Source organism: Cuculus canorus, chromosome 1 (genome assembly GCF_017976375.1).
Source record: "Cuculus canorus isolate bCucCan1 chromosome 1, bCucCan1.pri, whole genome shotgun sequence".
NCBI classification, from domain to species: Eukaryota; Metazoa; Chordata; class Aves; order Cuculiformes; family Cuculidae; genus Cuculus; species Cuculus canorus.
The window spans coordinates 63,280,574-63,292,864 of record NC_071401.1 but is presented as its reverse complement, the minus strand read 5'-3'; the positions used below and the strand labels follow the sequence as shown (position 1 = coordinate 63,292,864).

The following is a 12,291-nucleotide window of genomic DNA, read 5'->3' as shown; positions in this document are numbered from 1 at the left end:
TGTAGCTCTGGTAATGCATTTCATACCCAAGCTGACTCCAGCTCATCTTCAGCATTAGGGTCTTCACATTCCTCTGTCAGCAGAGTAGCTGGTTCCAGCCCTATCTGCTGTTTTTTCCTAAATAGGAAGAGCTGCAAGCCATGGTGCTATATCTTGTGTTTATGATGAACAGAAAATAAATGTTGTCTGAAGCAAAATGTTCAGGATCAGATTCACTTTCAGTCCTTGGGTGGTATTTGTTACACTTGGGACAAACACACTAAGTCTGTCTCTGATACAAACTGAATGAAATTGGCCTAGATACAGTAAGTTTGCAACCAAACTTGCCTATACTAATTTAACACTCGGAAAGGCACCTTTTCTTTATTCTGGATTATCCTGTTTGTTTATATGTGCTGTCAACTGTCAGTATTTTTAAACAAATGCCAACCATCTATTTTAGTTTTGTGTGCAATTCCTCCTCTGGAGAAGCCTTCTGTGCATCATTATATAGATTTTTCTGCTGTGCCATTGTAAATTAGAGACTATCAGGTGTCTGTCATCTCATTTACCACATGGATTCAGAAGCTGCAAAGTAAAGACAAGGCAGCATCCAAAGTGTAAATGACAGCACTCAGCAGAGATGAGTCCTCAGCACCTGTGTTTTTATATTCTTTTTTCTACAAACTTGCTTTTTTAATGGTAAGCTTTGTAAAGAACTTACTTATTGTATTTCAAGATGTGCTGAACCAGCAAAGCTAATACTTCTGTGAAGGGAGGTTGTAGAAACAGGATTGAAATCTTTCTTTTTTAGCCAGCACCAACTTTAAAATTACAAGGGCACTGAGTCAGTCAGAAAGATGCTAGGGAGTTTAATTCAGAGTTCAGCAGGTGAGATAAAGCATCCCATGCTTCTGAGAGGCTGGTGATCCGAAAATGATCAGATAGGTGATCAGCGTAATATGCTTATATCCTTTTCCAGTTTAACACAACCTTTCACAGAAATGTTACCTGGATGTCAGATTTGGACTTAGATTCCTCAATTATCTTCGGACAGTCAAGAACGATTCAAAAATTGGCTGCCCTATCTTGCAGCAGTTCTTTGAACGTGTTGGGTTAACAGCCATGGGAATTGGAATCTCTTTGTGATAAAAAAGCTTAACCTTGGCATTCTGAAAAGCAGCAGAATGCAAAAGGTAACAAGAGGAAACTGATGCCATGTTCTTCTCTGATTTTATGTTCAGGTACTTTGGAGGGTTTGGGGTGTTTTTGAGTAAAAGAAATGTGGCAGTCCTTCCATATGTTCATCCATCTATCCTCTTCTCCAGGCAGAAATTGGACAGCCTGTCTGCCTGACATGTTAGTCTTAGTTTCTCATGCTATGCATTTCTTTTTCTTCAGTCCAACCTTCTTCTGGAAATGACTCCACGATAAGTTGGGAAATAGAAGTAAATGCTGCAATTCAACCAGCAACAGATACTGGCGTGTTGTTTGCTTTAGTTACAGAAGAAGCATCAGTCCCTTTATCACTGTCTCTGATTGATTATCACTCCACAAAGAAACTGAAACAACAGGTACAGAGTTAAGCATTTTTCTAGAGAAGGTTCCTTATTATTTCCTGGGAACTGAAAGTTGTCAGGATTGCTACCTGCCTGGTTATTTGCTCCCACCAGTTAAGCATATGGTCTGAGTCTGAGGTGATTGGTTGCATCAAAGTTTTGCGTCCTATGGGTACATTTCAGACACTACTTGGGAGCTCTTTGAGGATGTCATCTAGGTAAAAGCTGGAACTGATCTCTTGAATACAGGCATATTTTTTTATTTTTTTTTTCTGGGACAGAAGCTGTTTAATGCCATGAGCAAAGGATTCCCATTCTCTGGAGCTCATCATAATAGTCCTTGCAAGGTAGTTAAGAAACAGGCTTAGGTGTCGTTCCAGGTGCTGCGAAGCACCAGTTATGATGGAGTTCTGAAGCTACTGGTTTAATAGTATTCATAATAAAGGGCTAGATTCTGGCATTACGTGAGTGTAAATCAGGAATAATTTCACTAAAACTCACAAGCCAACTTTTCATTTCTCGTACGGCAGCTCTAGTCTTTTGGTTCCAGGGCAATATAGCTGCCTCTGTAAGATGCACTAAGGATTCTTTCTGAGAAGAGGGTGGCTAAAACTAACAATTAGTCCCACTAGTTCGTTGTTTTTTCATCTGTGCAAATGAGCACAGAACACAATCAGCAATAGTAATAAGGCTAATTCAGTGGTCGCTCTGCAAAATCTTTGTAAACAAGGCTACAGTGGGGTCATTGTGATATTGGATAAGTGTGACTAGGTATATTTCTGCTCACTGCCCCTTTTTTTTCCCCCTGTTGTCCAGTTTATCATCGTAGCCTTGGAGAACCTGGTTGTGTCCAGACTGGCAATAAATCTCTGCGATAAGAAGGAACACTCTGTGGACATCCTCCTCAATAAAGATCAGTTATCCCTGAGGGTAGATGGGGTAGCAGGAGAAAGTGAACTGAGCATCTCTGAGTTAAAGGACAGCCTGTCCATCTTGGAGAGCTCTTTGCAGTCAGCAGTGAAGACTTACGTGGGAGGATTGCCAGGTGAGCATCCAGATTTGCAGCATGGACTACAGACTCCCAACTCACCTTGCTGAGCAGTCAGGAGAACCGTCTCAGTTTTTGCTTGAGCAGGTTTTGTCTGCAATGCAGGCATGTAACCTCAACAGATGTGAGAGTGTACTTGACAGTTATGGTTTTTCTTGAATGATTGTGTCCTTCTGAGGACAGCTGAAAGCAAAAATAGAAAGTGGAGGGTTTGCTCAGCCAGCAGTAGGAGTGATTTTTCTAAAGGGTGGCTGAAAGCATGATCATTATTTTATACCTGGTAAAATCCATAGGAGCTGAACCACAGGCTCCTGCAATGTAAGGAACATGCCTGGGGACTACAAGGACCTCATATTGTTTTGATGGAAGCTTGGGAAGCCTAGTGTGATGATTCATCCTGGCTGATGTTCTCTCTGAACTGATCACAGCATTCTACAATTGGCAGATTTCTGTCCAGCATAGCGAACCTGGGGCACAACCAAGGGGGTACCACCATTTATAGTTTTGCTGGCTTTTCAGCAACAACAGGGCTTCTTGTGGGAGGTCGGTTTCCTCCTCTATTCTGAATTTGAAAGATCAAACTTCCATCTGAATCATGAATTTTGGCCAAGTTTGGGGTGTTGTTTCTTGTTCTGGCTGAACTGGTTTATCAGTCCCTACTGCTAAGGAGTGTGATTAAGGTTAACACTTAAGTCTCTGATGCACAGCAGTACATCCTATTTTATTGCCAGCAGCCAAGCAAAATCTTGCCCTTACTTGCCCAAGCAAATGAGGGGCAGCTATGTTGGCCTCTTGGTAGGTGCTGCAGTGGTCAGGCTTGAAGAGGGTGGTTGAGGTACCATGTGTGCCAGGACCAATGGTATGACTGTTCCTACCATGAACAACAGTTTACGGAGTATTTATGCCAATTATGTAAATGGCTCCTAGCCACACCTAAAATAGGGAGGCCACACACTCTGGAATGTTCACAGACTGTCAAGAACAAGGCTGAATCTCCAGATGTGGCATGTTCCAGGATCTGAATTGTCTAAGCTGGCCATTGTACAAACAAGAGAAGTGACCTGCTTGCTTTGAAGTAGCTCTCGAACCTACAGCAGAGACTTACACAGCTCAGAAAAGAATCCCACTCGAGTTCTCTGTGGTTTGCTTAGACTAACTGTGCTGGGTGAAGCACAGATTTTAATTAGCCAGAACTAAGTGTGAGATGTCATAGCCACGGCTGTTTAGACTCAGCTGGCTTCTGTAGGTTTAGCTGCTTTCCCTCTTTGATATGTTTTGCTCAGCAGCGAGAATTTCTGCCTGTGCTCTGCTTTTGCCATTAAGAGGAACCCAGCACTTGCATCTAGAAACCTTGTAATTTGCCAAATGAATAAACATTTCAGCACTTTGGTTAGATTCATCACTCTAGGTTAAATAACTATACCAAATGGCCAGATCTAAGTGAGTTTGGCTCATTCAAATTTTGAAAACATTATGTAATTTTTGGCTTTTCCCTACTTACATAGGCTGTGGAAAAACCGAAGTGCAGCGGTCACACTTAATGTCTTTATTCCATGTGCCACAATTAAAGAAAGAATTCTGGGACATTGTATTTAGTATGTCTGATCCTAAGTACAGCTAATATTGAAGATGTGGAAAAAACATTATTTAGAGTTTCAAGAGATAGAAGGAAACATCCAGGCATTTACTACCTTTTCTATGGTATTATCAGTTCTGGTAAATCCTAAATGATGTAATTTATATGATGCGCAGGTGTTTTGCCATACAATATATATGCCACCAGGTGAAGGAGCCTTTAAATAGGGATTCTAAGTCTTCATGGGAGCAGATTTCAGACAGATCCATTTCTAGTTGTAACAGAAAATGAAATATTTGACCTGATTTGCAATTATAACATGCAGAATTTTTTTTGTAATTATTTTTGGTTGTACAAACCTTAGAAATCCAACTGAAAGTCTACACTGTCAGCCAGCCCTGTGGCACGTAGAACAGCAGTCTGCGTGATTCCTTAGATGAGTGTTAAAGCTGTTAAGCCAACACTTCAACTTCTTCTGAGTCAAAATTTAATTTACAGTCTTGTGAGGTACTACAACACAGATGCCCCCTTCTCTTCAGCATAAAATTTGGTAAATGAGGAGGAATAGGAAATAGCCAAAATGATTAGTTTGAGCAGCTACCAAGCAATAGTACTTTTCAGCCAGGAAGCTGAGAAACTTATAGTGTGTCTTTGTGGCTTATGCATCCCACTTAAATGTTCTTTCTCTCACTCAGTTCTAGAGTCTGTCTGAGCTGTGTTTGAGCACATCACTTTCCAATGCGGCCCCACCTGTCTCCGGTCAAAACCCTTTAAACTGCATATAATCTCAGGTTAATAGGATGAACTATTGTTCAAGTTGTCCTTGCTTCAGTGTACAGATAAGGAGTTTACTTAGCTATCTGCATATCTGTAAAGATAAATGATCTTTGAGATGTCATTGCTTTGTATTGCACAGTCAGCTTGATTGGGTCGGCTTTGGGTTGTAAATAAACGAATAACATTTGGGAAAGGGTAGAGAAAATTTACAGTTCATATAAATTTTCATGTTACTATGTTCCTGTGTGGGGTTTTATTTATTTAAGGTCAGTGTGTATATGGTGGTGCAGAAGCTAGTAATAAGATTGACTAATTTCCTCTACTCTGTACTTTGTGTCTTTTTCCTTGCTATTTGTTTTCTGCCTCTGGTAGAAAAAAGTATGTCACCAGTGGATCTCCATAGAACAAAATAGTCTCATTGATTTTACTGACTCGATTGATGTATTCCAGCCCCTTTTGGATGAATGCCAGCAACCTCCTTGTGCTATTTAGGGTAATGATCAGTCTGGCAGGTGGTACAGGCTGTGTACAAGAGGAGCCTTCCTGTCATGAAGCTCATTTGATAATCTTTTGGCAGGAACTTTGAAGAGAGAAAGGGAGAACATTAGAGGAAGCTATAAGAACTTCACAAAAGACAAAGTAGAGGGTCCAGATATGGAGGAGGGGAAACACTGAGATGTAAAGCAGCATGAACATGGTGTGGAATTGGAGTGAACCGTTGCTGTTGTGCAGCACATAGCTTCATCAGAAGTGGAGGCCCTGCAGAGACACGGAGCAGCTGAGCAAGGATTCAGTCTGGTAGAAGGGCTTTGGTGCTCAAGAACAGGTGGTGTTTTTCCCATGTCTGGGATTGTGCTCTGATGAGAGGGCTTGGGGCCAGGCAGAAACAAAGTGAAGAAAAGGAGAGTTTGAATTAGTTGAAGGGAAGCTTATCTGAGCATAGGTAGGGCACGTATTTATTAAAAACCAGCCATCAGAGATGCTTGTCTTCCCTTTCACACAGACGTTCCTGTGACTTCCACTCCGGTCACGGCATCGTACCACGGCTGCATGACTGTCAAGCTGAGCAACCAGGCACTGGACTTGGACGAGGCTCTCTACAAGCACAGCGACATCACCTCACATTCCTGTCCTCCAGTTGAGGCGGGTCAGTAGGTACCACTGCAATGAGGAAGTTTTGTACTCAGAAACTTTCAATGCTTTTCTTTTTTTTTTTTTTTTAAAGACATAAATTATTCAGACCAACCACACTGCGTGTATAGTTTCTCTTAAACACTGAAGTTATGTAGGAGCTACTGATTCTTATGTCAGATTGATTATTGAAATACTCCTTTGCTTTGAGGTTTAAAGGTTGTAATATATTTGTAAATAGTTCAGAAGACTAATATTAAATAAGCCCAAAGTATAGAATATACCTAAAATGAATGTTAGCTTTAGACTGTAAAAGACAGTTTTATCTGTAATGTGGAAAACTTGCTAATATATGAGTGTGTACTGGAAGAAAAATAATAATTCTGTATTATTTTTTATTACCAAACACTGCTTTCTGATTTGCAAAATATGAGAGAATAAAATATTTACATACAAGTTTTTAATTTATCTGTACTGAGATTATTCTGTTGTCTGGAGATAATGACTCAGGCTATGCCTGATGTGGAAATTACACTGGTGGGGGGCTTTTTTGTTTGTTTTGTTTGTTTTTGTTTGGAGGTGGGGGTTTTATATGCTTATGTTAGTATTGCATATCTTCTGGGCTGGACAGCAAATAGTTGATGCTATTCTTATTGCTAGAGTTTCTCTTCCTGGTACCACAGAAAGAAGATTCAGTTGTGACCTTTAGAAAAACTCTCAGTCGACAGAAAACTGTAAAGAAAATTGGGACAGCAGGAAACAATTAGAAGCAAAGACTGAATAAGTTGAAAGCCATATGGCTTTTGTGTCAATAACTGCTGAAGCAAATGATGAGGTGTCAAGAACTGGGGAATATTATCTGGTGATGACATATTTTTGTTGCTTAATTTTTAGGTTGGCTCATTCACTGTGAGCCTAGTGGAAGCAGAGAGGCTTGAGACTGTGAGAGTCAGCCAAGCCGAATTGCAGTGTGGTGAGAATATGCAGGGTGGGTTTACACAGGAGACGTTGTAGAGCCATAAAGTACATTTGGCTTTTAAGCTGTCCTTGTACAGTTGGGGTGGGCTTTGCCTAGCCTGCACTAAAAGACACTAAAAGACACTAAAATCTTGCTTCATTTGGTCCTTGTCTTGCATCAGATTAATGAACTGAGAAAGACAGGTAGATCCTGTTGTGGTTAAGGTTACCCTATGGTTCAGAGGGTTAACATGGAAAATGTCTGATCCTGCAAGGTCTTTTATGAATTATGCCTGGCCATTCTTTGACATGTTTTGCCTAGTTGAATATGGAGATGACAGATTAGCCTGATAAACCATGTGTGACAACATCTGTGACCAAGCTGTGGAGACATAACTGTCCCAGCGGAAAGGATAGAAGAGGGGGAAGACTGTGCCAAACGTACTTGCTGGTAAGCATCCCTACTTTATTTAGCAAAGAAGAAGGTACTCTCTTAGCCATTAGACAGCATGATGTTATAGCTCAGTATCATGGCCAAATTAGTCAGTAGTAATGCAGTAGGACAGAAAAGACAAAAGCTTTATTGCTTTCAACTGACCTACTCATTTATGCTTATAGAAGGGCCTATCAAAAGGCTCTTTACACTCAGGTGTGACCAGATGCAAGTTTAAAACGAGAGTTGCTCATGAGACAATAATAATTTATTGGCAGAATGTGCATGGATTGGAAAATCCAGTAGTGATATGGTTTTGCTTCTTTATTGAGGAATCAAAACAATGGTATTCCTGAGAGTGCTTTCTGGGAGAGTTAATGACTCTGAATCAATTTGTGATATGATGGACAACCCAAGAAACATTAGTTTAGTATCTCCAGTGAGAGCCGGGAATCCTGAAGATATTGTGGTTAATAGCACTTCCACACTGCAATGTTTTGGTTTCTATGTGTTTTTCATGGTTGTTTTAATCCTTTACCAAAATACTTCTGCCATCTTTTTAACCTGGAGTAGCTCTAATGAAAACAGTACAGACTCCGAAGATACCTACTATTTTATAAACCGAGTACATGGAACAAAACCTGTATTACTTTGTTCTTTTCAAAGGAAGCTTGTTAGCAAAATGGTCTTATATCTGGTATTTTTGTATAATTTCTGTGGTAGTTCTCAAAATACTACGGTGTGGTATGAGTGAATCACAAACATGTCTGACTTTTGTATTAATGTAAGTGGTGCTATATATGAGGCCAGAATTGTTTTGGATCCTGGATATATGAATCCTATGGTACAGTGTGGTACAGTGTGGGACTGTGCATCTGTGTGCGTGTATGCAAAGATATTTTGCATAAACCACAACACCTCCAAACCCAAAATGTTGTGTAGAAGAGAAGGACAGACTTTGTAAGTCTGCAGAATTAAAGAAAGTGGGCGTCCCTTGTGTCAAGCTGGATTGTTTTTAATAACCTACAGCAGTACCATGCCGGAAGAAGAGGCAGCTGCTTCTATACACTATTGAAAAGAGAAAAAAAGTGATAAGTATTCCTTCATTACTTCTTAGTCACTATGCATCAACCCAAAAGAAATATTTGATTTAATTTTTGTTTTATTAGAGGTCAAGGTGCTCAACTCAAAGGAAGAAAGTTTGAGTTGAGCTGTAAGTCCCTCAAATGAAGACTGGTGGACCCCCGATAGTATTCATAGTGAGTAAAAAGAAGTAAAAGTAGTTTACATGCATTTCATGACCAGGGTGATTGTGCTCTTCACATCATGCATTTGCACAAGAATTAAGCATTTTGAATGCATTAAATTATTGTTTAAGGGAAAAATAATGGTCTCCTCTCTGCCTTCTATTTCTCTTAATTGGGGTCATATAACTCACCTTGTCGACAATATACGTAAGGCATCTTGTCACTGATGTTAACATTGCTGGCCTAAAACTGCATCTCAGAAAATCCCTCTTAATTGAGCAAAACATGGTTTTCATTGTCCATATAAATTACCCTCTGATCTTATAAGTTTGGTACTGAATGTGGTTTTTATACATAGAGGTACAACACATAAACTAACAAATTTCTTGAAAAGCGGAAAATATTATATAAAAGGCTGATCATTCTTTGTGCTATTTTCAGTTAGTCTGATGGTGTCACTTCCTTTCAAAGGAAACTGTCAAGCAGGCTGGTTTTGTTTATATAGTTTCTTTTTATATTTTCATAATATGAAGCAGCTGCTTAAAAAGTTAGTGACAAATACCTTCCTTTCCCTGCTTTGCTCTTTGGCCTTTCAGGAAATTTCTATAGCTTCATTGCCGTCTAGACTGTAACATCCATAGAGCAAGCAGCACCACCACCCTTCCTCCAGGAGCAAAATGCACTGAAGAGGTACAGCAATCTGATGGCTTTTCCTGCTCCTAAGATACTCCTGCCCCAAAATACAGCAGCCATGTGCTAAGAGAGATCGCAGCTAACATGATGCACGGTAAGGGGGCAGAGTGCCCACAACAGGAACAAGACACTGATGGCACTGCTGCAGGTATTGCTGTCTAGCCTTGTCAACGTATTTTCTCTATACAAGAGGAGAAAATGGAAAAAAAAAAAAATAGAAGAAATTCTGACTACTCATCCATTCGGTTCAGTTTTGTAAAATGCTTAGATCAGGTCTTGATCAGTTTAAAAAAAAATAGCTGGGGTTTAACTTAGAGTGGTTTTGTTTGTAGTCCCTGTTTGATTGAAAGGACTTAATTTGAAAGCTAAAGTGCAGCTTAAATACCTGTCTGGGAACCGCATCTTTAGCACACTGACATAAAATTTTTTTATGCAGAGTAGACTGCCACAAAGTTTGGACAAAATAATCCCAATAAAATTAACCCTTCTGTTTGAAACTTAAAAGAAGGAACTATCTGTGATTTGGTAGGGTAACTTTTTCTCAGTTCTTTGGTTGTCCTTACAAATATACACAGCCTTAGGTACAGTATAAATATACACAGTCGATTTTATTGTAAAATAATTGCCACACTTCTTTTTATTGGTACAACACTTTCACCAAAAAGGGTTATTAAATAAATACTACAAGCCAACAAACATCTGTCTCTTTCTACCCAAAATGATTGACTCAGAAAGCTCCAGACTACACACTCAGACAATACAGGCTAAAGCCCCTCTGACTTGATTTATGAGAGCAGAACACGTATCTGAGGTGCTTTCTTCATTTCTCCTCTTGAAGAAAAATCATTCTCCAGTAGATGGAGAAGGAAAAAACTCATGTTTACGGTAGCCAGAAAGCAACACTGCATTTGACTGCAGGCAAACCGGTGGTGACTGGTCACTCTGCTGGTGATATGCCTGCCCTTATATATCCTGCCCAGCTCACAGCAAGTTGTGGGTAAAAGCAGAGTGGCCATAACACTCTCTGTGTGGTGGGTTCTTTGAGAAGTATAGTGCCTGCACAGCATGATTTTTCAGAGGTTTCTTAAAAACAAAATAAAAGCTACAATGTACTTGAAACAAATTCTTTCTTCTATGGTGCATATGGTGGAGGCTTTTCTCCAGGCAAAAAGTAAGTCGGTGTATAGAGGGCTGGAGCACTGGCGGGAAGACCATAGCTGGAGCTGGACTGAGATGGAGGCTGAGTTTCTTCTGATAAAGAAATGTCAGTAGATGATGTTCCTGGAAAATTGCTGGCAGGCTGTATATAGACAAAGAAAAATACCTTCTTCAGTCAAGGATTATGACCCCATTTGCAGATCTGCATTTACTGTTTGCCATGTAAGAACTATATAATAAGCCCCATAATTAAATTTCCCATGCATTGCAGCACAAAACTCACTTTAGATTAAAGCACTTGCTTAAAGTATAGCAGTGATGGTATCTAGTGAAACAAAGCAGATGTCATCTGTAAACCAGATCACTTTTAATAGGCATTGCACATACAACTAGGCGATAGAGCAGAACAGGAATTTCTGCAGGAAATGATGCTTTGGCTTCCTGGGTGAGGCACTGCACCTGACTGGCTGATAACATTACACGTAGCTGATATTTTCCAGGCATCACAGCGAAATTTTCATTATCTCAGATGTAATTTATCTCAGTTGTAATACTTGCATAAATGCAAGGTCTTATTCCTGTGCCAAATGCAGCTTCCTCTTAAGAGAAAAATTTACAGGGGAGCATGTGTCTCCCTGTAGTAGGTCTTTCTCCTTGGCTGCCTAAGCTATCGTGGAGCTTTGGCTGAGAGAGGCACGAAAGGTAGATAAAGTTTAGGAATCAGCCCATCTTCAAGAACAAGCAGAGTTTGTTAAAACAAAAGATTTCACATAGGGACTAATGTTCTGGATCAAATCCTACCACTGTTTTAAACCAAATTTTGTCATTGATATCAAGAGGGCTGGGATTTCACTCCTCTCCTCATATGCCAGCACATGGCACTCCTTGGGTTTCATCACAAGAGTTGTGCTTACTTCCCCTCAGGTTCAGGCCTGAAGTGCCTGAAGTTTAAAAAACAAACTGAAGATTAGTAGTCATAGATCTTTTTCAAGGGAAATGAAAAAATCAAGATGCTTCTCCCTGCTGCTAAAAAAAAATTGATAATCACCATCTAGAAGGCCAATAGAAGGGCTGGCACTTGGGCAATGACGCCTCAGAACTGCCCAGGACTGGCAGACCCCATGTCATAGTGGCTGGCTTCTCCATGGAGCTCTGGGTCAGCAGGGGCTGCTGTCCTGGGTCAAAGCCCTGTGGTAAGGAGAATGTTATCCTGCAGGTATACTGACTGCTAGCTGGATCATCTCCAAACCTGATTATTGTAGTTTTGGGTCGTTTGGGTTTGTTTGTTTTTTTAATTGTTATTTTGGAGTTCTTACTTCCCTTCCCCTTCAAATTAAAGCCACTGTTTCCATTTGTCTGCCTGGAATTGCTTCTGTAATGAGCTTTCCTCTGGCAGGAATGACTGGCACAATCATTACTGCTGTCATCACCACCAGCCTCTGCACAGTTAATCATCTACCTGACCAGTTGGCAGGCCTGTTACCAAGACTAGCTATGAGTGAACTGTATTAGTAAGGCATGAATGATTTTGTTAGCACATGCCACAGTAAACAAAAAAATGCTGGTTACATCTTTGTCAAAATGCATTCCTGCTATCACCCATTCTTTTTTTGCATTTGGCTGATTTCTGCTTGTAGACAAGGAAGCATGAGGTGAACCGAGGAGTGTCTACCACCAGCTCAGGTTGTGATTATTTTCACTTTGTTTGCCCCTCAGGCAAGTAGTTATTCAGT

The 12,291-nt window shown here is 40.3% G+C and overlaps 2 protein-coding genes across 3 annotated transcripts in view; one reads left to right on the top strand and one right to left on the bottom strand.

Moving 5' to 3' along the window:
• Positions 1–6,614, top strand: part of GAS6 (growth arrest specific 6) — a 39,442-nt gene extending 32,828 nt beyond the window's left edge. Inside the window, exons 13-15 of the mRNA XM_054070992.1 lie at positions 1,381–1,553; positions 2,355–2,583; positions 5,943–6,614. Of these exons, the coding sequence (XP_053926967.1) occupies positions 1,381–1,553; positions 2,355–2,583; positions 5,943–6,094 (554 nt within the window). The 3' untranslated portion in view covers positions 6,095–6,614. The remainder of the gene's footprint in view (positions 1–1,380; positions 1,554–2,354; positions 2,584–5,942) is intronic.
• Positions 6,615–7,172: 558 nt separating this feature from the next.
• Positions 7,173–12,291, bottom strand: part of TMEM255B (transmembrane protein 255B) — a 68,168-nt gene continuing 63,049 nt past the window's right edge. For both annotated transcript variants that reach the window (XM_054070972.1, XM_054070983.1), the window contains exon 9: positions 7,173–10,700. In XM_054070972.1, the coding sequence (XP_053926947.1) occupies positions 10,533–10,700 (168 nt within the window). In that variant the 3' untranslated portion in view covers positions 7,173–10,532. The remainder of the gene's footprint in view (positions 10,701–12,291) is intronic.